This window comes from Melitaea cinxia, chromosome 1 (assembly GCF_905220565.1).
Source record: "Melitaea cinxia chromosome 1, ilMelCinx1.1, whole genome shotgun sequence".
NCBI lineage: Eukaryota > Metazoa > Arthropoda > Insecta > Lepidoptera > Nymphalidae > Melitaea > Melitaea cinxia.
The window spans coordinates 7,785,627-7,813,270 of record NC_059394.1 but is presented as its reverse complement, the minus strand read 5'-3'; the positions used below and the strand labels follow the sequence as shown (position 1 = coordinate 7,813,270).

General features: G+C 33.7%; 3 protein-coding genes and 1 long non-coding RNA gene across 7 annotated transcripts in view; 1 reads left to right on the top strand and 3 right to left on the bottom strand.

The window, feature by feature from the left end:
* LOC123660977 (A disintegrin and metalloproteinase with thrombospondin motifs adt-2-like) overlaps nucleotides 1-150 on the bottom strand; it is a 33,378-nt gene extending 33,228 nt beyond the window's left edge. The window contains exon 1 of the mRNA XM_045596021.1: nucleotides 73-150. Coding sequence (XP_045451977.1) covers nucleotides 73-150 — 78 coding nt within the window. The remainder of the gene's footprint in view (nucleotides 1-72) is intronic.
* Nucleotides 151-9,596: 9,446 nt separating this feature from the next.
* LOC123656128 lies at nucleotides 9,597-15,741 on the bottom strand. Its single transcript, XR_006743496.1, has 2 exons — nucleotides 15,452-15,741; nucleotides 9,597-9,911 (listed from the first exon to the last, which is right to left on the bottom strand). It is a non-coding gene; the product is annotated as an uncharacterized LOC123656128 (long non-coding RNA).
* LOC123656119 lies at nucleotides 9,766-13,019 on the top strand. Its single transcript, XM_045591833.1, has 2 exons — nucleotides 9,766-9,930; nucleotides 12,120-13,019. Exons 1-2 carry the CDS (start codon nucleotides 9,771-9,773, stop codon nucleotides 13,013-13,015), a joined length of 1,056 nt encoding a protein of 351 aa, XP_045447789.1. The 5' UTR covers nucleotides 9,766-9,770; the 3' UTR covers nucleotides 13,016-13,019.
* Nucleotides 15,742-20,405: 4,664 nt separating the features above from the next.
* Nucleotides 20,406-26,104, bottom strand: LOC123656087 (14-3-3 protein zeta). Of its 4 annotated transcripts, none has more exons than XM_045591816.1 (5): nucleotides 25,964-26,104; nucleotides 23,325-23,660; nucleotides 22,310-22,433; nucleotides 21,938-22,101; nucleotides 20,406-21,401 (listed from the first exon to the last, which is right to left on the bottom strand). In XM_045591816.1, the coding sequence occupies exons 2-5, from the start codon at nucleotides 23,622-23,624 to the stop codon at nucleotides 21,246-21,248; spliced, it is 744 nt and encodes a 247-aa protein (XP_045447772.1). In that variant the 5' UTR covers nucleotides 23,625-23,660; nucleotides 25,964-26,104; the 3' UTR covers nucleotides 20,406-21,245. The 4 variants fall into 4 exon arrangements, with proteins under 4 accessions (XP_045447772.1, XP_045447767.1, XP_045447780.1 ...); XM_045591811.1 differs by lacking the exon at nucleotides 21,938-22,101 and adding an exon at nucleotides 21,686-21,849; XM_045591824.1 differs by lacking the exons at nucleotides 21,938-22,101; nucleotides 25,964-26,104 and adding exons at nucleotides 21,686-21,849; nucleotides 25,683-25,872.
* Between the last annotated feature and the right edge of the window lie 1,540 nt (nucleotides 26,105-27,644).

The window sequence follows — 27,644 nt, the reverse complement described above, 5'->3', positions numbered from 1 at the left end:
ATATAACAAGCACTAGCAGTAAGTTATAGGGTACTGGAGATGTATCAAATAAAGTTAAGAGGATAAAGAGACCGAATCTATATAAATGTCACTTTTATCGTTGTCCGTATTCGATGCCATAAGAGCTTCTTTCTTGTCAAAAACTTGCATCATTTAAATATGGAACTATCAGTTTGGAAAGAGTTGATTTTAGTTGTTATGGGTTGTTTGTATCTCCTAGAAGTTACATAGTATAGAGTGTGTTCTTGATGGCTATATTTAAATTGTCCATACCTTTCCGTAAGTCTCCCACAATGGCAAGGTGGTTCCGTGGTGGGTTATTATTAATATTCTTAGTAGATACACCTTATTTATATAGGAATTTGATATGATCTTATTTTAAAGTTAGTATCGCATTTATCTGACCGTTTTGAATATAATTTTAGTACCATTTTATAATGATTGAGTTAAGGAAGAGAAATGTTATAAACATCATACTACGATCGATATTTGCGAAGTAATAACTATTAATATATCAGATGATTTCTGTACCTATTAAAGGATACTTCCCAACTCATCGTTAACTACCTTAAAGTTTGCTCTTGCCCCTTAAGGTTTAGCTTACACAATCTTCACCTTTTAGTTACCAGAACAGTTATGTTTTCCCCCGTATCTTGGATTTGTGTATGTAAAATTCTTTATTACTTCATACCTTTAAAACCGCTGAACGATCTTAATAACCCAAGTGTTCTTAGATAGGCTACGTTAAAAAAAACCAACATGAAAACTGTAAGACGCTAAAAACATTTTGATTCTGCAATATGTGTATCAAATGAAGATTTTAAAATGGTATATTATGACCAAATTTTGAAAAAAGTCAAGAAGGCGTTTTATTCTTTTCAGTTTTCAAATTATTGTTTTTGCAGTCAGATTCTTTATTTATTTTTAACCGACTTCCAAAAAAGGAGGAGGTTCTCAATTCGACTGTATTTTTTTTATGTATGTGACTTCAGAACTTTTGACTGGGTGGACCGATTTCGACAAAAAATTTTTTAATCGAAAGGTGGTGTGTGTCATTTGGTCCCATTTAAATTTATTTGAGATCTAACAACTACATTTCGAGTTATATCTAATAATGCGTTTTTACTTAATTTTTTTTTTTTTTTTTGTTGGAAAAGAGATATCCCTAGTTTAGTACCATGATGAGGAAACCAGGATTTGATGATGGGATCCCAGAAAAATCGAGAGAAACTCTCGAAAATCCACATAACTTTTTGCTGGGTGTACCGATTTTGATAATTTTTAATTTAATCGAAAGCTGATGTTTATCGTGTGGTCACATTTAAATTTTATCGAGATCTGATAACTACTTTTTGAGTAATCTTTGATAACGCGTAGTTACCTGACTATTTTTTCGTCGATCTACGTTGTATTACTTGTCGATGTAATTAAAGTCGGTTTTTTTTTCGTTTGCGAGCAAATGCAATTATTTAATTTATGCATTACTTGTTTCAATGAGTACCTAATTAATTAGCATAACCTTATACTTAGCTGTTATTTTAGGTGTCATGTTGCAATTTATAGCAACATAGGAAATTAGAAATAAAGTAAAGAAAACAAAAAACTCAATTATATTTGTAAATAATAATTATTTTAATATTCCCTTACAAGTAAGTACCTAGCTGCATAATTACCTAATCAATACCTTCCAGCTACCGATATCGTGTCAAAATTGTTTTTATGTATGTTACTTCAGAACTTTTGAATAGGTGGACAGATTTCGATTAAAAAAAATTAATCGAAAGCTGGTGTGTCACCATTTGGTCTTATTTAAATTTATTTGAGAATTAACAACTACTTTTCGATTTATATCTAATAATGGGTTTTTTCTTTGCCTATATTTCGTCGACCTACGTTGTATTATACCGCATAACTTTTTACTGGGTGTACCAATATTGATGATTCTTAACCGACTTCAAAAAAGGGGGAGGTTACTCAATTCGACCGTATATATATATTTTTATTTTTTATGTATATTCGGGGATAGCTTTGTCGTTTATGATTTTGATAATTTTTTTTTTTGTTGGAAAGGAGATATCCTAAGTGTGGTATCATAATAAGAAAACCGGGATCTGATGATAGAATCCCAGAGAAATCGAGGAAAACCCTCGAAAATCCGCACAACTTTTTACTGGTTGTATCGATTTTGATGATTTTTAATTTATATTACTGGTCGTTATATTACTGGTCGATGAAATTGAAGTCGGTTTGTTTCGTTTGCCAGCAAACACAATTATTATTATTTTAACGGAAGCTGATATTTACCATGTACACCTTTTTGTATAATCTTTGATAACGCGTATTTACTTGACTATTCTTTCGTCTACCTGCGTTGTATTACTTGTCGATGTAATTAAAGTCGGTTTTTTTTCGTTTGCGAGCAAACACAATTATTTATCGTTTAATCAATTTATCGTTTAATTAATTATATATTTGATCATATTAGTTTATTATTATAATTATTACACCGTCTTTATAAACATATATTAATTATATATATTATATTTATCGTTAAGGATCGAATTCTGGATATTATTGTCCTAACGCTGAACTTAAAAACAAGACTCATAATAGTTTAAGTACTTTGTTTGTAAACCACTTTAAACTTTGTCTCCATTTTTTTTTCAAATTTTATTTCTAGTCTTAATTATATTATGGTTGATTTATATTACGTTTTTTATTTATTCCGGAAACAATGATTCAATGAACTGGCCCGCTAACATCGCTACATTATAACACTTGATTACAAATTTATTTTTGCTTTCTCATATTATTTAACCATAAATAGTTCATAAAACATTATAATTATAACAACTTATTAAGATGTTGAATTCACGTACAATCGTTGAATGCCAGCCAGTAAAAGGTAGATAGGCAAGTATAGTATTTCTATTCTTTTTTTTTTAAATTTTTCTTTTCATTATATAATAATTGTCAAACTGTAATATTTCAAGTCAATAAATATAATAAAAATGTAACTGACATCTGTCTGTGGAAGATATCTGAGTAAACCTTTTTGGATGACTATAAACACTGTAGAATAAAAAAAAAATATTTTTTTAGAATTTTGTAAGTCTAGTTATCTGTTTGTCTATGCGTTTGTTCTCGCTTATCTCAGAAACGACTTAAATAATTCGACCGAGATTATTCAAATTAAATGACAAATAAAATAGTTACAAATATTTATAGATTGACGTAAAACATTTGTATACAATCAAGAATTCAAGACTGATATATCTGCTGAGATAAATCTTGTTGTAGGATTCGAGACTGATATATCAACACCCAGCCTAAACCACTTATGAGAGGGTTTTTATTTTTCAATTTCTGATTGGATCTGATTAAAAATTCACCCGTGGATATTGTAGGTAGTAGGTAGGTGTCGCTTGAAGTAATTTTGTCTCTCCGTATCTCTTCCACTTCATTGTACGAATTTTTATAATAATAAATTAATAATTTCCATTTAGTGGGGAGATCCACAAGGACTGCACAAACAAACACCCAGACCACGGCAAACATCTGTATGGCCAATACAAATGTTTGTCATGTGCAGGGATCGAATCCGGTACCGCCAGCGCAACAGCCACAATCCAGTGCTGTGACCATTGCGCCAACGCGTCGTCAACGGTTGTTATCATATACATCTGATAGCGATCGTAACTCATAGTAGGGAATATATCCAACAACCCGCATTGGAGTAGCGTGGATTAAGCTCTAATCCTCCTCCTACATGGGGAAAGAAGGCCTATGCCCAGCTGTGGCTTTACAGGCTGAAGCAATAGAAAAGTTGGTAGAGGTATTATATCCCAGCTAGGTTGCAATCCGGAAAACCGGATCCGGTGCCAAATGTCGGATCCATTTATTTAAGAAAATAAGTACTATATTATAAGCTGTGGAGATAAAACATTATATTGATTTTTCAGCCATTTAAAATTAGCTATAGATGCGTTATTAATACAGTCCCACTGGGATAGTAGCTCGACCTTACAGAAGATCATAGCAAAATAATACTATTTTCAAGTAGAACACTACTTGAAAATAGTATTATTTTGCTGTTAAAATAGTAATATTTTATTATGTTCCTGTTGGTGAGTAAGGTGACCAGAGCTCCTGGGGAGGAAATTGGGGGTAGGGTCGGCAACGCGGTTGCAATGCTTCTGGTGGTCCAGGTGTCTAAAAGCTACGGCAATCACTTACCATCAGGTGAGCCGTACGCTTATTTGCCGACCTAGTAAAAAAAACTCATAGCCGTATCAGAAGCTTTACCTACATCCGTACTATCTCTGATTTAATCCTCGATAGTCGCTGCTCGGTGCTGCATATATGGTTAAAAATTTGACTGGATCTAGCTTGATTAATAAAATAATTTTTAACAAAAAAAAAAACCGACTTCAAACAGGAAACTAAAAAGTGAAAAATAAATTTACTTAGTACAAAGTAATTCGTATTTTGATTTAGTTAATCAGAAATGATTAAATAAATATTTTATAATTTTGAAGTCGGTGCCAAGTAAAACAATAACTACTCTAGTATCTACTCGTAAGTTGTACTCAGTTTTCTTTCATAATTTGTTTCATTGACTATTAGGTTGAATACTGTTATTATTCTGTTATTGTTTTGACATATCTAATAATATTTTTTTTTACTTGTTTGTTGTGTGAGTGTTGTTTGTATTTGTTATTGTAGCCAGGTTGTATTTGTATTGTATTTACTTGGCACCAACTTCAAAATTATAAAATATTTATTTAATCATTTCTGATTAACTAAATCAAAATACGAATTACTTTGTACTAAGTAAATTTATTTTTCACTTTTTAGTTTCCTGTATGAAGTCGGTTTTTTTTTGTTAAAAATTATTTTATTTTACAATTTTTAGTGATGGGTAGACCTAACAAGGATGCTTTTTCTCTTGTATCGGGGGACCGGAAACATACACAATACACAAGCACAAACACCCAGACAATGACAAACATCTAGGGTCATTGCGCCTGTTCGCGTCCACTTAGTGCAGTTGGCAAGTTTGAAGAAGAAAATAAAAATGTTCCCGCACTAATTTCTATGAAAAATTTATTTACTGTGTTCATTATATAGTCTATTTAAAGATTAACTTTCAGTTTTGTTCGAAACATCTTGTTATTATTTTATTTAAATACAAACGTCAGAATTAGGCGATTTACCCAGTTTGCGTCCATAAAATCCAATTTGCGTCCACCCGCTGGACCACTTCGCGTCCACCAGCTTAGAAAAGGAATAAAGAGGTGATATTTTTATGATAATGTAAAGAGACATTGGATTTTAATAATTTATTTATTGAAGAATTATTGTTATTTAAAAATCAACATATTAACATTAATAAATCACTATAAAGAAAATAATACACCTATTTATTCTTCTAAACATTGACAGAACTTAAAATTAAAAAACAAATTAGGTACCTATGTAGTCAGTGAATAGTAATTCCACCTTTAAAATTCAACAATTATCTGTTCTGTGAATTTTAAAGGAATGTAAGCAAGCTAAAGATCAGCCTGCAATTACAATCACAGCAGCCTTTCGCAGTCGACTACTGGACATAGGCCTCGACAACTTCACTCCTGTGTTTTGCCCATAGTCACCACGCTGGGCAGACGGGTTGGTGACCGCAGGCCTGGCATTGTCGTACCGAAGACGCTGCTGCCCGTCTTCGTCCTGTGTATTTCAAAGCCAGCAGTTGGATGGATATCCCGCCATCGGTCGGCTTTTTAAGTTCCGAGGTAGTACAGGAACTTAGTCGCCTCTTACGACACCCACGGGAAAGGAGGTGTTTATATTCTTTGATGCCGTAAGCACACAGCACCACAAAGATCAGCCTTGATTAATAATAATTATGGAAACAAAATACGAGGTGCACACATATCTCCATACCCATTAAATATTAATAATACCGCTGTTTTTTTCTTCGTTACTTGGTTTTATTTGATACTAGCTGTGCTTGCGACTTCATTCGCGTGGAATTATAATTATAATAAAAAAATATTGTTCTGTTCGTAGAATTACAAAATAAATAAATTTCTAAAATAAAAGTAGCCTAATTTACTCCTTATTTCATTAGCTATCTAGATGGTAACGTCAAAATCAGTCCAGTCGTTTCAGTAATTAGCCGGAGCAAACAGACAGACAGACAGACAAAAATTCTAAAAAATGTTTTTATTTATTTATTTATTTTATTTTCTTACATCTAATATTACAGGCATAACCCAATTCATTAGACATAGTAAAGGAGACAAAAAGCGAAAGGAAAAAAATGTTAAACTATAATTAAAAAAGAATTGGCTGACTTGAACATAATACTAAAAACAAAACAATATTAAATATAAAAATATTAAATTCATTTCTCATAACATATTATATACAAAGTAACTTTTGCAAATTCACTCCACGAATAAGAAAAAAGGTCTAGTGTGTCAGCCACCAAGTTTAGCGTTCTGACTGAACGAGCAAGGGGGCCGTTGCGCACTAGCTCGGTTCTGCCGTGGGGTACTGCAAATAAGCTCGGTCGCTGTCTTCGTTGTAGATGTTACCTATCGGGTACGCTCAAACCTATCCACTGCAGTACCCCTGGATTATTGACAATAACGCGAAATAATTTTAAAATATAAGTTGCCAGAGCCAGCTCTCTCCTAGTCTCCAACTTGTTGTATCCAACCATGCCCAATACAAACAATGTTGGATACATCAAGGGATACAAGGGATACACGCCATAAAGCCTATGGTAAAGAAACCTGGTGAATTTATTTTGAACACATTCCAGTATGAGACTGTATTTGACTTCATGTGTAGACCATACTACCGCATTATACTCAAGCTGACTTCTTATTAGGGCATCATACAGTAAAGAGATTGCTTATTTTGGTATATGTACCGTGTATAAATCAATATACATTTAGTAAAAAGGTGTTACTTTAATATTACGAACAGACACTCCAATTTTATTTATTTGTGTAGATAAGTTTTGTACCCTCTTGGTCTGCCCCCACTGATTTTATTCAATATCGTAATAGCATATTTTTTGCATAGGTGCTTGTCTTACCGATTTCTTCTTCTCTTGGATGTCATGCAAATCTTCCCTTAAATCTTCCTTTGTGTATGTTATTTTTTCCTTCTTCTTTCTTATCTGCAAAGAACTCATCTTAAACAGAAAAAAATAAGAAAGAAATTACTTATTTCATTCAAAGTAGAATAGGTATTAAACTTTTAGTTTTATGTATTAAACTTATAGAATTAATTAAAAAAATGGACGCGATTTAGTTTTCTTATTAATCCCTTTAGGTATAGTTTGCGTCCATTGCGGACGCAAAGTGGAAGTTTTATAAATTCGGTGTAGCAGTTCGCGTCCACCTTATATTAACTATTAACTATAAAAAAAAATAAGCAAATTCATAATTATTATAATTCCTTTTATCATAACCAACGCCTAGAAACAGCTATGTATCCAAAATAAACATAAAACAATAAAAGACTCACCTTCAAACGAACCACTGCCCACTATTTTCTTCTCATTATTCCGTGCCTTCGCGCTCTTTTGTTGAACAGCCCTCACTAACTATTTTTTTTACCCAGGATTGCTTGGACGCACGGAACTTTTGTCTATGCGTACGTGCTTCTTATACATTGAGGTATTAGCCGGTAATTATTTTTCGACTTATTGGTGTCTTAGTATACTTAATTTCGAGACTTTTCAAAGTGAGATCCGTAAAATGGACGCGAATTGGGCGGTGGACGCGAACAGGCGCAATGACCCTATATGGACAATACAAATATCTGTCGTGCGCGGAGATTGAACCCACTAACGCCAGCGCAACAGCCGGTGCTGTGACCGCTGCGCTAACGCGTCGACATACTATGAGTAAAGTTCGCTATCAGGTGTACGTAATAACAACCGGGACTGACAGCCTAGCGTGTTCTCTGAGGCTAGGTTGGGAGAACCACAAGGATTAACAACTAGACCGAAAATAAATATTTGTATAAACATAAATACCACTCCGAGCGGGAATAGAACCCGCGACCGCCGGTGTTTAGGCGCCGCCGACACGGCACATGTACCATTATATCAAAGCGGTCGTCAAACAGCAAAAGGTAACTGCTGTAAATTGTTGAGAAATTCCCTCGAGTGTTTATGGGCTCCATCATCAAACCTGGTCCTGCGACACAGATGATCACACAGCGGGTAATTGCTACAAATCGTTGAAAAGTTCCCTCCACTATCTTTCGTCTCCATCATCACACTTTGATGGCACTTGTAACTCATATAGGTGCAAAGTTCTCATCAATAGAAACGAATTAAGTTCAAACTGCAGGTAATTGCTATAAGTCGTTGAAGAGTTCCCTCGACTATCTTTCGTCTCCATCATCAGACTAAAATGGCACTTATAACTCATACATATGCAAAGTTCTCATCAATAGAAACGAATTAAGTTCAAACAGCAGGTAATTGCTATAAATCGTTAAAGAGTTCCCTCGACTATCTTTTGTCTCCATCATCAGACTGTAATTGCACTTATAACTCATACATATGCAAAGTTCTCATCAATAGAAACGAATTAAGTTCAAACAGCAGGTAATTGCTATAAATCGTTAAAGAGTTCCCTCGACTATCTTTTGTCTCCATCATCAGACTGTAATGGCACTTATAACTCATACAGGTGCAAAGTTCTCATCAATAGAAACGAATTAAGTTCAAAAAGCAGGTAATTGCTATAAATTGTTGAGGAGTTACCTCTACTATCTTTCTTCTCCATCATCAGATCGACTCCAGACCTTTATTAAATAGTAGTGCTTTATAGTACTTAATGAAAACATGATTAAATTTACTAGTCACCCTTACGATTTTTGAAAGTTTCCCTCGATTTCTCTGGGATCCCATCATCAGATCCTGGTTTCCTTATCATGGTACCAAACTATGGATATCTCCTTTCCAACGAAAAAAGAATTATCAAAATCGGTTCATAAACGAAGAAGTTATCCCCGAACATACATAAAATATATATATATATATATATATATATATATATATATATATATATATATATATATATATATATATATATATATATATATATATATATATATATACGGTCGAATTGAGTAACCTCCTCCTTTTTTTGAAGTCGGTTAAAAACGACACTAGATTGCAATCCCTAATCCCAGCCTCGATACTATATCTATATAATAATATCTATCATTAATTTGTACAATTATGTGTGTCTATCGTGCACATTGTTTACATGTTAAAGTGAATCATTAATTAAATTTACGTTTTTCTAGATTTAAAGCTATTTAAAATAAGGTTTCCGAAATGAATAATATTTTTTTTGTCTGTCTTTCTTTAGGTATCTCTGTCTTGCAAAAATCATAACGGACAAAACTTTTCGCTATACTGTGTCATTGACAGGAAGAATAAAACAAGTATTGAATAATAATGAAATGAGATCTAAAGTCCAAGTCAGGATTCGCACAAGCACTCTTTTCAACGTTTCCAATAAAAGAACACGATGTTGTGCTTGAATAAAAATACAATATATTGATTAAAAGTTAATTTAAATAATTTACCAACTAAACTGACAACAAATAAGGATTCCGTTGTGGCGAATATACCCGTTCACATGTTCTTGGTGATGATTCACTAACAAAAAAAAAAAACAGTGAGGGACGGCGGAGAACGCAAGTGACGCAGCGTAAAGTCATTGATCCCGATGCGTTCCCCGACTGCCGACGCCATGTCGGAGCTCGCACCCGCGCCTGGACCGCTATTCCCGCCACTTGTTGTTGCGACTTATATCGCATGCGTCGCCGGCGCCGGAGCCCTCGCCAACTGTGCTCTCTTAGCTGCACTCCTCAAACGGTCAAGAAACGGTAAATTTTAACACAAGTAATGCATGTTATTTTATCTATTAGAATCTTAATGTGCCATAATTATTTCTTAGTAGTGGATGATACAAATAATATAAACAAGTTAATTAATTAGAAGTGTTAACGTCAAAGTGTTCATTATGAAGTTGAATATCATCTTCAGAGTATCGTGGGTATAACCTTTTGTCTGTTCAATAAAATTAGATATTAACAAATCATCTCATAATAAGGTATAAAAGTAAAATCTTATAGTTATAGAAACTTTATTCTCATAAAGAATTACAATAAATTCAATTAAATGAGAAATTCGACTATATAAACAATTTGTAATTTATAACATAGTATTACTGCGAGTCCAACATAAAAGAAAAAATAAATTTTGATAAAGATAAATACTTAATTATACAAAACAATGTAGTTATTAAGAATGTGCCTACTCTTATTAACCTAATTTCCAAAAGTGGTAAATTGTCTAGAAGAAGAATATCAATCAAGTGTTAATATTCACATTATCTAATATATAAAATTCTCGTGTCGCGGTGTTTGTAGTTAAACTCCTCCGAAACGGCTTGACCGATTCTCAAGAAATTTTGTGTGCATATTGGGTATGTCTGAGAATCGAACATCTATTTTTCATCCCCCTAAATATTAAGGGTAGTCCACCCCTAAATTACTTTATTTTTATTTTTAGTTAAATTATTAATTTTTTATTTTTTTTATGATATAATATTAAAAAATACATACAACCCTAAATTTTCAACCCCTATGTTTAAATAGCGTTTAGCGGCAAGACGACGTTTGACGAGTCAGCTAGTATTATGATAAAAAGATGTTTCGTTCCATCACAACACAACAATAACATGCATAACAAATCTGCGTAACTTTTTACTGCGTGTACCGATTTTTATAATTTTTAATTTAATCGAAAGCTGATGTTTGTCATGTGGTCACATTTAAATTTTATCGAGATTTGATAACTACTTTTTGAGTAATCTTTCATAACAGGTAGTTACTTGACTATTTTTTCGTCGATCTACATTGTATTACTTGTCGATGTAATTGAAGTCGGTTTTTTTCGTTTGCCTGCAAACACAATTATATGAATTATACTCGAGTTATTTACTCCGACCTGGCAAACTTCATACCTCATACCATTCATGTTTTAATTTCGCAATAAGAAATTCGCTGTAATTAATCGAAATAAAATATGGCCTATATTTTAAGTTGGACTAAGTTACATATCTGTGCAAAATTTCTTTATAATCTATCCAGTAGTTTTGGAGATTAGTCCAGACAAACATCATAACACAAGATTTTAAATATCTACTAGCGACCCGCCCCGGCTTCGCACGGGTGCAATGCTGATACTAAATATATTACAGAATATCTTTATTTATAGTGTGAAGTTAGCTTATAGCATGGTTATTAACATAATTACAACATTCAAATATTTGTCGTTAGATTACACGTTGTTACAGAATGCGTTGAAGAAATAAAGGTTCAATGCTCGTTCCCCGTAGGTGATAATATGTATCCTATATGTTGACCCGACTCCTTAAAAATATTTGTGCCAAATTTGAAGTAAATCCATGCAGTACTTTTTGAGTTTATCCCGGACATACACACAGACAAACAGACAAAAATTCTAAAAATTATATTTTTGGCTTCGGTGTCGACTGTAGATTACACCCCAAGTATTCTTTTAAAAAATTATTCAATGTACAGTTTTGACTTTCCTACCATTTTATTATATGTATAGATAAGAACTGCCTTCCGCCTATCTTCTTGCGGGGGACGCTGAAAACCGGCGTTGGAGAATCTTGATTCTATATATGTATATATAACCTGCACCGAATAGTAAGCTTTATTTATATAAAGCTTATTATTCGGTGCAGGATTACATAGTTGATAAAGATGTGTGGACTTAGTGACGCTGTATTTTATGCAACATGTTACTAATTTTGTACAATACTAAAACACGGTTATATATTATTTTTCAAAAGAATAACTGCGGAGTTTCTTGGCGATTCTTCTCTGCAGAATCTACCTACATACCGAATCGGTGGTAGCTTTACTCTTACAAAAATAATAATCTATTTTGAAAGTTTTAATTTGTAAAATGACGATTCGAAAGTGCTCTTGAAAAGATGATTTTGATTTTGATTTTAAATTAAAATTACTTTTGATTTCAGGATTATTTTCAATTATCATACAATTAGCAGTTGCGGACTTCATCTTGCTCGGAACATCAATTGGTCCAGAACTATGGTCATACAACATAAGAACATGGATTTTTGGAAGAAACAGTTGCATAGCGTATCGAGGACTCAGTATATTTGCGACAACAGCATCTTTGTATTTAACTATCACTATGGCTCTTCATACGTTATCGACAGCAAATATAGAAAAAAAGGCTATGATACTTAAAAATAAAAAAACGAGTCACGACGAAGATGAAGAAATGAGATCTTCGCGTCACAGTCTTGTTGCTTGCAGCGATATTTCAATACCACCTAGAACAATGAATCTCGACTATCGCCTCGCAAACGCTAGAGTAAGAGTTGCACCACCATGTGTTTTTGTATGGATATTAGCTGCATCTCTTAGCATACCAGAAATCGCCTTAGCTACAACTGTTCCCCATGAGCATGATATCATAGTATGTACTTTAACTGATAACAGCCACAGGATAAACATGCACTCTATGGTTGCGCTGTTTACATTATTTTTACCAGCGTTGATATTGATTTCGGCGGGAACTCTTATTATATGTCATTTAAAATCCAAAAAAATGTCTAAAATTGAAGGGAGCGATATAATCCCAGCACTAAAGTTATCAATATGTTTAATATTCATTTATATAATTTTTTGTGCACCACGATCTGTATTTTATGTTTACAGCCTATACGCGACTTCCGAAAATAATAAAATATATTTAGGATATGACAACGATACGAATTTATTTATGAATTTATTACTCAGTGCCATGTATCTAGGAGCAACGTTATTACGTCCAATACTCTGTATAAGCGTATTACCCAGATTAAGGGTATTTTTTTCATTTAGTTTCAGGAATACAGATGTATAACTGATATATCATATTTTAAATAACCTTTAAATAATTAAGATAAATAAGTATGTAAGTAATTATTATATACATTATGTAATTTATAAGTTAAATATGTAGTCAAACCTAAAATAGAAACTTTTAAAATCCTTACGAGTAAAATATTTACTTTATTGTGCTAAAGATGCTAAAATCAATGAATTTATTTTAAAACTTATAAGGTTGATGCTTCTTTTTAATTATCGATTTACGAACGTCTGGGAAAGCCTGGTTTCTTAGTCTAAAATTCAGACCTTCATATACTGAACATCCTTTTGTACATTGAATATTTTTTTAAAAGAATATATGGGGTGTGATCTGCAATCGATACCGAAGCAAAAAATATAGTTTTATGATTTTTTGTCTGTTTTTCTGTATCTATGTCCGGGATAAACTCAAAAAGTACCGCATGGATTTACTTCAAATTTGGCACGAGTATTATTAAGAAGTCGGGTCAACATATAGGCTACATATTATCATGCTATCAACTACCGGCAACGAGCAGTGAACCTTTATTTCTTCAAAGCATTCTGGAACAACGTGTTATCTAACGACGCATATTTGAATGTTGTTATTATGTTAATAACCATGCTATAAGCTAGCTTCATACTATAAAGACATTATGTAGTATATTTAGTATCAGCATTCCAACCGTGCGAAGCCGGGGCAGGTCGCTAGTTCCAAATAAAAAACGATGATTTGTACGGGATCTATCTGGGCTATCTGGATCCAGATAGATCTATCTATCTAAAAACAGATAAAAATTGTATGAACATTTTGGAATCCCAGTTTCAAACACACAATAGTTTACAATAACTTCCCATACAAATCATCGTTTTTTATTTGGCATTTTCAGCAGGGCTATCCGGCGTCCTAAATACTACCCGGCCGATTATCGGATTACTAGCGCCTATCCGGTCGAATACTGGATTTAAAAAGTATTTATTTTTGGATGATTAATTGCTTTATTTATCACTTAATAGAATCAGTACCTAATCACAATATACCTCTACAACTTAGAAAATGAATTACCTAGTAAGTAGATACTCATACTACACACCAAGAGCAAATTATGGTGAATAAACACTACCTAATTTCTCTGCAGTAAGAGGTAGCAAGCAGTTTCGTTCGTCTTCGTAAATAACGCCAACTTTATGAGTATTCCGCGGTATCCACTGCTGCAAGGTAGATTTTGACAACTTTCTAAAATTTGGTTATTGTTTAGTATTAGCTGCCCACCAAGAATAAGGATCACAGTTACGAACTTACGATCAATTCGCATTGACTTCAAGGTATTACATTGATTAATGACCTTGAATTTTTTGTCTCTGTGCAAGTATTTGTGCAAGTTTGGTGCCATCTACCAACATGCGTACGTAGAAAACATCATACACTTGGGGTGTTCCACCTAAGGCCCACAACACCATCGACCACGAACGCAGAAATTGCCGTTCTAATAACGTAAAAAACGCCGCGGTCGTTGTGGCTGATTTTTATAAGTGGAACGCATATTTGGGCGCTGTCGTGTGTCAGATATCAGGTTTGTGCTCGCAATATGGCGGAATGGTAAACAAAACACCATGTAAAAACATGCAGCTGTGGGGTGTAAGTAAATATTTCGAATGGATTAGATTAAAACTTATCTCAACATGGATTCCCGGAAATTTATCGTTGCGTTTTTGAAGAATCGAATGAAAGATAAAAGTTCACAATTTGACATTGATGGTTGTTTTTTTTTTTTTTAATTTCCGCCAGGTTTTGATGAAAGCCAACTGACCCAACTATATTTTGTGGGTGATGTGGTCGTGAAAAGTGACGTTATCTATGATGTCGAGCGATCGCTCACGACGACCACGGGCCTTAGATAGATCGATAGAATGGGCGTTGTGAGTGTTGCGGACATTTAGTGGAACGCGACCATTATAGTCATTGATTGATTGGGTGGTTTAATGGCTTTCAGTTGTGTCAGAGAAGCACGGTTAATTCCGCCAATGTCACGTACAGTGGAAAACACACGTAGGAAATTGAATGATCGGTGTAGTTGAGATAACAGTCTCAATTTAATTTTGAAAACAGGCTAAATAGTCAGTTTCATTGTTACGCCTTAGCCTAAAACAACACAAACATTTAATATTAAACTAAGAATACCGCTGTTAGTAACTAAACTATTACAAACTAATTACACTAGGACAGACACATGATTTATTTACAACTTAATTTTATTTATTTCAAAATATTTACACAAAAATACAGTAGGGACTAAACACCAACATTAATAAACATTGAACATTTATAGGGCGGGGAATATCACAGGGAAGGATGTCACATATAGGACGGAGGAGTTTGGGACAGGTAAAAAGGATGAGGGGAAACCATGCCTTCGTCAAGGCCACATTCACACAAGGAGTGGTCACTAACTCTGATTTTGGCCAGATGAACAGGTGTACACGCATGATTATAGTCATCACAACACAGAGTAGAATAAATATTAAAAGGAACATCACAATTTAATAGGCACGTTTTGACATTTGTCATCGTAATGTTAATAGCGAAGTGCCATACGACTCGGTACTCGATACTCACGGTAAATCGTTTCAAATGGGAATTAAAATTTTGATTAGAAAATTTAACTTGAATATTCTAGGTAATTTGAAATAATACAATGGTACAAAAGGTCAATTTGTCTTTATTTTTTTTTTATATTGCTTTCGAATGTTTACACGAATTTTACTCATTATAATGAAACAACTTTTTCAGATTTTATCGCGGTTTATTAGCCAATTCAAAATTTTATTTACGGCTTTGAGCGCCAAGCTCTTTCTTTTCAGTAAAGATCACTACAAAATATTTAATTACTATTAAAATCGAATGAAGCTGGTGCAATTCAGTAATTAATTAGTTACAATTCTAGTATTTACTGCTGCTAGTTATACTGCTGGCTTTGAAATACACAGGCCGAAGACGAGCAGCTGAACTCTTATATTTTTTCTGTTTCGTTCCAAATTACACTCTAGTCCTTCTCAAACGTAAAAAACACGGGTCTATTATATTGTGATGACTATAGAAGGAACTGAAGATTATGCAAGAAAACAGATGTGTCGCAGCGATGTTATTGTATTTACCTATTTTATTCGCTCTCTGAGACAAGAAACTTTCTTCATTTATGTATTTATTTATTCGTTTTATTATAATATATTATTATATTTATTTATATAAATCATGTACGAGTTACAGACTTCTTTCTGTCAAAAGTTAATAGTAAAAATAAGAAAAATATTAAACTTTCCTAATTTTTTATTTTGACATCACAACGTCTAATAAATCGATGAACGTCTGCTGCATGCACGAAAAAGGATGACTCATTGTCCCGGACATATTTTTTTTAATATGATAAACACATATGGATTCAACGAAAAACTTAGGTTGTTTTTTGGGTTTGAGCGATGTAATAGCCGTAAGATAAAAATCAAGCTCACATAACATCGTGTTTCTTTCTTCACGCTGAACCTAGCTAGTATTGTTTTCATTTGCTACCTCATCAAACATGTTTGGTAATGTTCCATTTGATAAATTTTTAAATCAATACAATAATTTTTATATAATAATAAATCTAATTCACGTGTTTGTACGATTTAACAACTTCTTAACTGTTGTATTAACTTAACCTTTTGACCGCCACGCCTCAAAACCATTCCCGTGCCCTGTACGCCAAGGCATAAAATAAACAAAAATACCTACGAAAAAAATAGTGCTGCCAAGAGTCGTTATCGAGTACCACACAGTGACTTGTTTTTGTTGGTTTTTATGCAATAAATGACTACTTATATAATCTAGGAAGGTTTATTTTTTAATATTTTTCCTGTGTTATCTTGCACTCGTTATATTTACTTACAACAACATAAATAAAAAACAAACATTACAAAAATAATCGTAGTAAAGCACAACACTCTTTTCTATCGCCATGACGTCATTGTCACGACTGGACGACTACGGCGCAGCTGACCTACGGTTATGAAACTTTCTTTAGAGACGTGCTGTATCGCACGCAAGGAAGCCGCAGGCTATATATCGATTTCGAATCGAATCGATATATACATGAAAAGTAATTTAGAAAAAAATTAACCTAATTCAAATTTGTAATCTTTTACCCGACTTCAAAAAAGGAGGAGGTTACTCAATTCGACCGATTCGATATATATTTTATATTTTTTTTTATTTATGTTCGGGGATAACTTTGTCGTTTATGAAACGATTTTGATAATTCTTTTTTTGTTGGAAAGAAGATAACCCCGGTATAGTACCATGCTACGGAAACCAGGATTTTATAATGAGATCTCGAAAATCTGCATAATTTTTACTGGGTGCACCGATTTTGATGATTTTTAATTTAATCGAAAGCCGATGTTTATCATGTAGTCACATTTAAATTTCATCCAAACCCGATTACAACTTTTTGATTGATCTTTGATAATGCGTATTTACTTGACTATTTTTTCGTCTACCTACGTTGTATTACTTGTCGATATAATTGAAGTTAGTTTTTTTCGTTTGCCTGCAAACACAATTATTATCTTATTAGATAATAGTTTATTATTTAAGGTTCATTAGAACAATATTCCACTGTGCCCCGTTCCACAGTGCCCCATAAGGCCAACGTTGTAAACGAGTTTTATAAAAACTTAGGTTATTTTTTGAACTTTCCACACAATTGTCTCAAATAATTAAAATTAATGAAAAAAAATATCACTTACGTATTCTTTAAACTTTTTTACTAAAAAGAAAGTACTTTGAAAAGAAATCTCAATGAATTGAACAAGAATAATTGTGTTTGCTCGCAAACGAAAAAAAACCGACTTCAATTACATCGACGAGTAATACAACGTAGATCGATGAAAAAATACACAAGTAACTGCGCGTTATCAAAGATTACTCAAAAAGTAGATATCAGATCTCAATGAAATTTATATGTGACCACATGATAAACATTAGCTTTCGATAAAATTAAAAATTATCAAAATCGGTACAACCAGTAAAAAGTTATTACGGATTTTCAAGAGTCCCTACGCGCTGTAATTGGTCGAAGCGTTACCACACGGATTAGTTTAGAATTCAAATTTTTATCGACACTGTTCCATAGTGCCCCGTGTTCCACTGTTCTCCAACTCAGTAGTTGATCCGATGAAGCAAATTAATATAATCGGTGCGGTCGATGCCAGCCTTAGTTTAAAAGAAATATTTACATGCGTTAAATATTTTTTTTGCTTAGCAAATAGTACTAAAACAGTACTGAGTAAGTAGCAATATTTCAAATCAAATATTTCACGACACACGACACGACATGGGTCTTAGAAAAAAAGCTTTTATGAGAGTGGGGGTTAGAGATGATATTGATGCTGCCAGATGATTTTGAGAATGAGAAAGAAAATCGTAATTTCGATCTTAACCTTAGATAAACAAAATGAAAAAAATATTTTTTTTATTGTATATTATTAAAATCATCGACGCCTTCCAAAATGCGACGATGTTCTAAGGTATCGCTCGTCTTGCACTTCACTAGTTTTCTCGCTATTCGCTTATGACGTCATCAGCGTGTCGTCTATACTTGACAACGGCGTGTAGAGAACGGATTAATGACTACGCGCTAGAGATGCGCCAGATTTGAGATATCAGATTTATTATGGCGCCGCGTTGGCGCAGCGGTTACAGCCATGGATTGTACCTGTTGCGCTGGCGGTTGCGGGTTCGATCCCCACACATGACAAACATTTGTATTGGCCATACAGGTGTTTACCGTGGTCTGGGTGTTTGTGCAGTCCTTGTGGGTCTCCCCACCGTGCCTCGGAGAGCACGTTAAGCCGTCGGTCCCGGTTGTTATCATGTACACCTGATAGCGATCGTTACTCATAGTAGGAATATATCCGCCAACCCGCATTAGAGCAGCGTGGTGGATTAAGCTCTGATCCTTCTCCTACAAGGGGAAAGAGGCCTATGCCCAGTAGTGGGATATTACAGGCTGAAGCGTATGGCGATTTGATTGATTTTAGTTGATTTGATTTTTTATTCATTTGCTATTTATGTGTTAGCTGATGATAGTTTTATGTTTTTTACCTTTTGTTTTATTCAAATATTAAATTATTTATAGAAAATATAACACGTTTGAGTTGAATTTTGAATAGCTAATTGCAAAAATGACTTGTAATTATGATTTTTTTAAAGTGCAATAAAGAATATATAACACAAACATTAAGTTGCTTACTTTAGGAACAGATGACCGTGTGTGTATGTTGTAAATATTTATTTATTTATACCTCTTGCGTCACATCCCTAGCGGTCAACTATAGACGACTTCGGCGTTCTGGACATATCATTTACGTGGAATAAAAATGCATGTTTTTATTTCAATGTTTCTCAGTACGTGTAGCTCTAAAAGACTTGTTTTTTATACTCAGATGTTGCGGGGATATTCTATTTTCATAAATGTTGAATTAAAATACTGGAAATATTTTTTTAATAATTTTACTTAATATTTTTGTGGTCCGGGTTTTTTGTCACCTATAGACGTCGCTGGCGGACAGGACTCGCGAGCCCTTGTCAAGTATAGGTGACTACGGCGGTCAAAAGGTTAATAGATATGAAAAATAAAGTTAAAAATTTAAAAGGGGTCTAAATAAAAGAATTTTTATTTCTTTTTGTTTTTCGTGCTTTATGAATATTATTCTAGTAAATTAAATGAATATACAATAACCCCTCTATATTCGCAAATTATTGGTATACCTACAAGAGCGCAGGCGTCGAGAAGCTATTCCAGCAGTTGACGATCACTGATGGGTGGACAGACTACACTTAAATTCATTTATATTTAATTTTTTACAAGAACAGCTAGTGTAATTCCAAAAAGAGGATCTAGAAACTTCCTTATGTGAGTGAAAATAGTGAATGAAATTCTATTATATAGTAACACAATTAGTAGATTACTTCCACACGAAGCCATGGCAGAATGTTATGTGAATTCCGCCGTATAAATTTATGATAAGTGTAATAAAAATATTTATCGCCAAACAAAATATATAGGTACCATACGTCTACAAGAAGCAAAATTTTGGGAAACTACAACGTCCTGAATTCGAATTTGTCTTTTCTTTATAATCGACTCAGTTTTCATAAGTTTAACGAAATTTAAAAGATTGTCCTAGACATGAGCAATGTTAATATAATTATGATATAATATACTAGTTTTGTATTGGAACGCCCGAATTTGTAGTGTTCTATAGTTAACATTCCGTCAAGCGTTCGTAGTCTCGGTAAGTGATAAAGGTGGATTCTCTGTAAAGGAAGAAACTACGTCGAACGTCACATAGTTTAGACAAACATCTTTTTGGGGTTAATAGGTGGCGGTTTATTTAAATATTGGTTCTAAAACTAAAAATTGTATTTAATACAAAAGTTTATTGGTGAAAACATGAAAAATATAATAGATTAATGGCTGATAAAATGCAGCAGAAATGTTACAATATTTGTCCATCACAAAACTATTTTGCTAATAAATGCCTGAAAAATCCAAAATGCTATATGTTAAATCAGTAATGGGCACAACAAAATGGTTAATGTCAACGTTAAAATTTGCTTTGGTAATATGTATTTATATATTGAGGTCATCACAAAACCACAAAGACACTAACAAGTTTTTTGTGCCCTAATTTGATACAGCCATTACATTTTGTAAATTTAATAAATATGAAAATCTAATTTTATTTGGTTATTTTGGGCGTCATTTTAACAATTTTAATAACTAATTTTATTATTTTCAAAAAATTCACCATCATGATCTCCATTTCACTGCGGACATGCGGCGAAAGGAATGTTATATGGGGGCCGACCGGGCTGTAAAGTCGTTTCTAATCAAGAAAGGAAAACACTTTTAACTTAAGAAACCGTAATTTTAATAACTTAAGTTATAAATATTTATATTCATCAGGTCAGCTCGATATCTGTAATCCAGTGTAAATACAGAAATATAAAACCGTCAAAGATGACACATAACATTTAATTTTAGACGGAACGTGAAGGTCCGCTGCGAACGACATTTTTAACATTTTTTTTACAAGCGGCTCGCAACGGCCGCGGAGGTCCGCGCCGCGCGACGTTCTCGAATGTTACTCGTTTTCTTATAAAACACCGATGAGAACAAATGCGTATTGGGCGCGGCGCCACATTAGTTGTCGCCGCCCTCGGCCGGCTCGTCGCCGTCGCCCTGCGTGTCCGACGTCCACAGCGTCAGGTTGTCTCGCAGCAGCTGCATGATCAGCGTAGAGTCTTTGTACGAATCTTCATTCAGGGTGTCTAATTCTGCGATCGCATCATCGAATGCCTGTAATATTTCATCATTGTTATAAAATTGGCAATTGGCTGTAATTAATATAAATCAGACTTAAAGTTACAGCACTCCGATGCTGGCTGGTTCGAGGATTAAAAGGTTAATAGCATTGCAACATTGCCATGCCAAGTAATTATTAGTCCATTGGTTGAATTGAAAATAGACATAATTATTACCATGCAATGTAGAAACTAGTCACTACAGATGTCGAGTCGAGAGTTAGTAAGGAGAACATTATTAAAAATCCACACTCGAGATTTTTAGACAATTCAATAGACCTGTTTGGCTAAGTGACACGCTCTCGCAGGAGAGTTGATAATCTCGTAATAAAATACAGAAAAGTTGAGTGCGAGGCCAAGCCTGATGGGATGGGTAGGCTGCATTTTGGCCTTAGCAATGTCAAACGCCTCCTGGTAGGCCTTCTGTGAGTCCTCCACGACGGCTGGGGACAAGCAAGCACTTTAGTACACTTGAACCTCTCCTCGTGCCAGCCAGCACAGAACCTATGCATAACTGACACAAATATTGACCTGTTTGGCGAGCTGACACGCCTTATCTGGTGAATTTAATATCTCATAATAAAAGACGGAGAAATTTAACGCCAGCCCAAGCCTTATTGGGTGTGTGGGCTGCATTTTCGCCTTGCTGATTTCAAAAGCGTCCTGGTATGCTTTCTGTGAATCCTCAACAACAGCTGTAATGTAAATATTAATTAAGTGATAGTACTTTAATTTTTTATTTTTATAAAGTATAATAAGTAAATAGTAGTAAATACTACTACTTGAATTTCGAATAACAAATTTGAACTTGAAAGTAATAGTAAAAATTTACTATACTATACTTGGAAGTAATAGTAAAAATTTACTATTACTTTCAAGGTAACAAAGCCAACAAAAACTTACAATTTCTGGTTTCTCCTGTGGCCACTTCTGCAAGGTACCTGTAATAATCACCTTTCATTTTGAGGTAAAATACTTTACTTTCTGGATTACTAGCTTTAGGAATAAGGTGTTTGTCGAGTAAACCCTGAAACAAACATACAAAATTCTATATTTGAACATGTTAGGAATTACAATATAATCAATTTGTGAATGTAATAAATTATAAAAGGAGCTACTGTCAGTGGAGTTGATAATTACTTATACAATGCTTTAAAAAAATTCAAATTTTCTTTAAAACAAATCAATCCAATAAATAATAAAAGTAAGAGTAAATGAGGTAAATTATAATTAAAGAAATACTGCGGTAAACTTGACAATTACTTATAGATGTTTCATAGAAAGTTTCAAAAAGTTGACAATTACTCATAAGTTATTTAAGTTGTTAAATCTGCAATATTTGTGATGTCTCAAATAAATATATTTTTCTTTCTTTCTTTTTTTATATTTCATAGGATTTTTTTTAGGAATTTTAGTCCATAAAGACTATGCCGCTCCATAGGAACATACATGCAACACATTCAAGAAACTTAATGAAGTCGTCGTCGCTAGAAATTTTCAATTTCGTAAAATTTAAATTTTATCAACGCAATAAGCAAAAACGGAGCAACGAAGATGGGATAGCAGCGCGCGCAGTGACGCGGCGCAGTACGTCATCCCTCCCGCCCCTGCGCGAAAAAGCCGCACCGCGCCCTGCATGCTCTCGCATGGCCACCTCGTAATATTAAGCCAATGATTAACAAGAACTACTGAATAACTACGAAACTATCGCGACAACTAAGCCCTTGCATCATCCCCTTAAATTGGCAACGTGCAAATAAAATGACGTCATTTGCGTAGGAAGGTTTTAACACGATATCGATCTAACTATACAAAATATGTTATAAAAAATTAAATAAAATAAACGTAAAAAAAATATTTATGAAGCTGAAAAAAAAATCTGAGTAAAAAAACGAATAAGTAAATAATTTTTACTCACCAAGACATCGTAACAGATTTCTCTGAGCTCTTTTTCTACCTTAACCCTATATTCTTTTGCCATTTGTTGCTTTCTTTCCGAACCTTCGGTTTTCTGTTCGATAGAGGATATGACTCGCCATGATGACCGTCGAGCGCCCACGACGTTCTTGTAGGCGACGGAAAGTAAATTCCTCTCCTCGTTGCTGAGCTCGACTCCGGTTTCGGTGACTTCCTTCATCGCGGCCGCCATGTCGTCGTATCGCTCAGCCTGCTCAGCAAGCTTGGCGCGCTGCACCAATTCCTCCTTGTCGACGGACATTTTTGATGATCTGAGATGACTATATTACTGATGCCCCTGCAATAAAAATATTTAAAAAAGTTAGGCGCTTGAAAAAAATTTTAAAGCTAAAACGAATTGAAATTTTTTTCTCAGAAAGACTAATCGTTTGGGCGTCACTTTCACCAAAGCGAATCCAATTGGGTATGAGTCATCATGAATGCGGCGCACCTTGGACAGAGGCTCACGAGCGCACAAGCGCAATGTAAAAACTCGATGTAGCTCAGAGAGCAACCCTCACACCAAACGCGACATCGACACGGCGTCCGGTCGGTTTGGCAGCATCTCACAGACTCGACTAACTAGCAAAGTTCGCGCCGCCGCCTAGCCACCGTCGAGCTACCGACACTGCGCCAACAGTATTGATCCAGCGACACGGGATAAACACTCCAGACGAAATACGACTAACGCGACGCTTGCACACACCCCTCACCCTCCCACAGTCCACCCCTTGTGCAGTGCGCGCCCCGCGCCTCCACCCGCTATCGTACTAGCGATCGCCAGCCCGGCGCCCACCTCGTGTCCACCACCCTTATCTATCTATCAATATATCTTCAATTCTATGCTGTTACTAGGCTTTTAATATACCTTCCATTTTGGAAATATTTATTGGAATTTACCTAGGATATATTATTAAATAGCCTGTAGCTTGTATTTTATATAAAGGAGACACAAAAAAAAAATGTGGGAAGTTTTCCTTACTTTTCCTTTATTTAACCAATAAAAAGAAGCAGCTGCATAGATGTGTATTTATAAAGCAAATATTAACATCTAAGTTAATTCTAGGATTTTACAATCAAACCAATTTATATCATACCAATTATTATTTCACCTTACATTGACATAATATTTATATAAAAAAAAAAAAAAAAAAAAAAAAAACAATAAACTAATGATAGAATTTCAATAATTTATGTATATTTTATCATTTTTTTATTAAATTTTGTAATATTATTTTATAGCATTGCATTAGGAGGTATATAACATTGAAATCATAGGCTTAACACTGAAGCCTAGTCACACAGATAATAAGTTGCATCATCACTAGTATGTTGGGCATGAGAATTCTTTTCAAACTACCCCAATACAAACAGATAATTATGTATGCCACAACTTTTTAAAATATCATAAGCATTGTTTCTCTCATCAACTATTTGAAAATGTCTTTGTTTTAAAATAGCATACTATTTAAAAGAAAATAAAAAGATGGCTATTTTTTTTAATTTTAATTATTGTTTTTACTAGAACTTTTGATAAAAACTATTTATTAATTAGTGTTTTTTGTGATATACTAGGACTTATAACAGAGAAAGACCTTCATAAGGAAAACACCATGCATGGATGAATAGAATAGCAGGTATGATTTTAGATTTAAAAAAAAATACTATATTCCACAAATATACATTATATAAATAATGTAAATATTATTTTAATCGAATAGTTTCAATAGCCAGTGTGGTTTTCGTTTGCCAAGAAGATCAATATAATGTTTTAGTAATGACTCACAAAATACACAGAAGGGGACTGTTACATAGAACACAGGAAAGGATTTACAATAAAAATCCAGAAAATCGATCGCTGTAAGCCAAGTGACCTATGTGCTTGTAATAGAGCAATCCAGTTTTAGCCTAAGTTATGCACGTGCCTGTATCGTGAAATCGTAAGACTACGGCATAAGCGTAAGATTTAAACACGCATAATTATGCTAAATTATCAGTACACAAATTTACCTATTGGAGTATTAAATCAAATCTAGAAGTTAGGTGTAATTCTTAAAACGGAGAACTTCATCGACATAAAATCGTTATCGACAAAGATAACGGCGTGACTGAATACGCACGACAAAATTAAGACGCACTACCGTGATAGATCGTAGCTAAAATATTACGAAAGCTGCAAATAAATAATTATACTCTATAAAAACACAAAAGTTATAACATAATAGCAAAAATTACGAAGAAACAAATTAAAAAAATACTTAGTATCACTTATATCCGCACTAGTACAATTACGAGTGTAACGAGCCACAAATCTACTTACTGAAAAAATTCACCGTCAGGTGTGATGTGAAATTTATAAGACTAAACGATTAAAATTGAAAATAGATAATCATTGGAAGTAGCAATAGAACACCACTGCAGTTAAGAAAAATGTCTAACCGCACCGCAATACCGTGTCGCCGGTTCGGGCAAAATGGCTGCTGCTAGGGACACTCCTTTTATGCGTCACAGTCACAAATGGTAGTGGTAAGATATTTTTACAAAAATCACTTCGGTATTACACCAAAATTATCGCACTCAATATTATTTCAATGCACTTACTTGTTTGAAGGGATATAAAGTAATTAAGCCAGCAAATTGCAACACAATATCAATTTTTCTCTTGCGGCGAACGATACACTACACTGACGGCAGCGGGGCCAGAGGGGAAACAAAAAACGGAACAGGGTTCTCATATAACGTCGGCCATCTTAAATGCTCAAAGAGGAAGTTTTATAGTAGGTTGAAGTTTCCACTTGTATATCTGTCTCTGTTTCGCATATTTAAATGAAAAGTGATGGAAGATAAGAGGCAAAATTTCAACGCTCTAATTTAACAAATACAGGAAGTCGGTTGAAACGCGCGCTTTTTTGAATATAAAACAAGGTATAATATTCGTTCATAATATATAAAATTATAAAAGCTTCTGAAATAATATTAAGATAAAAATAAATAAAAATTAAACAAAATTTGACGTTGCTTATTGATAAAATTTAATAGAATAAAAAAGTAACGCCAAAAAAAAAGTATAATGAATTGTCTATGGCTGCATAGACAATTCATCAAGTTATTGATTATCTATAATATAAAAATGAGTCGCTGAATGTGTTGCTAAGCGCAAAACTCGAGAACGGTTGGACCGATTTCGCTAATTCTTTTTTTTTAAATATTCCTTGAAGTACGAGGATGGTTCTTACGGAGACAAAAATTCTAAAAAAAAAAAAAATTTTAAATTTCCTGAAAAAGTCTAAAAACAACACTTTTCTATACTCCCATACAAAAGATTTGTGATAATACTTAAAAGTCAATTTGAACTTTAATACCATACGATAAAGTTTGTGTTAGGCGATACGAAGTTCGCCGGGTCAGCTAGTCTATAATATAAAAATGAGTCGCTGAATGTGTTGCTAAGCGCAAAACTCGAGAACGGTCGGACCGATTTAGAAAAATTCTAAAAAAAAAAAAAAAAAATCATTGTGATTTTTTAGTGACTATTTAAAGAATTTTGTGAGTTTTATAATTTTTAATTTTTGACATAATGTAATTGTTGACTTATTAACTTAAAAAAATAAAAAATTAAAGAATCGACTGTTAGGCGATACGAAGTTCGCCGGGTCAGCTAGTATATTATAAGTCTATGCGACAATACAGATAACTTGAATTTTAAAATTTTTATGAATAAGCACCGACGGCTTTTTGTAAGTTTTGTAACATAACAATATTCTTCTCATAACTATTTAAAATATCACGTTAATTTCTTTTTGTTAAATGGCTAAATATGTAAAACATTCAATAAATGAAAGGCTGTCCTATAATGTACGTACATCTTAAAGAAATATATTGAAATTAATTATTTGCAGTGTACATAATTATACATATAATTATATTTGTGTAAAATAAAGTACAAGTGGTGAATAAAATTGTTTTTATTTATATTATGTCTATTTTGACGAAAATTATCTAAAATATCAATGATAATTCCACGGTCTTGTGTAATAAGACTTCCTATGACCTATTTAGAGCGCGGAACCACTGTGCGGTGATGAGAAAAAGTCTTCATTAACAAGCAAAATATTGTCTGTGACTAGCTGAATGTTTAGTACTGTACGACGGGCTTCATAGGAATAGATATATCAATATGGACGAAACCGGAAGGCGGGAATGAAATTCGGGTATGATTTTCATTCAATTAAAATCTTTGAAATCTTAATATGTATAAATCTCGTGTCACAATGTTTGTCCT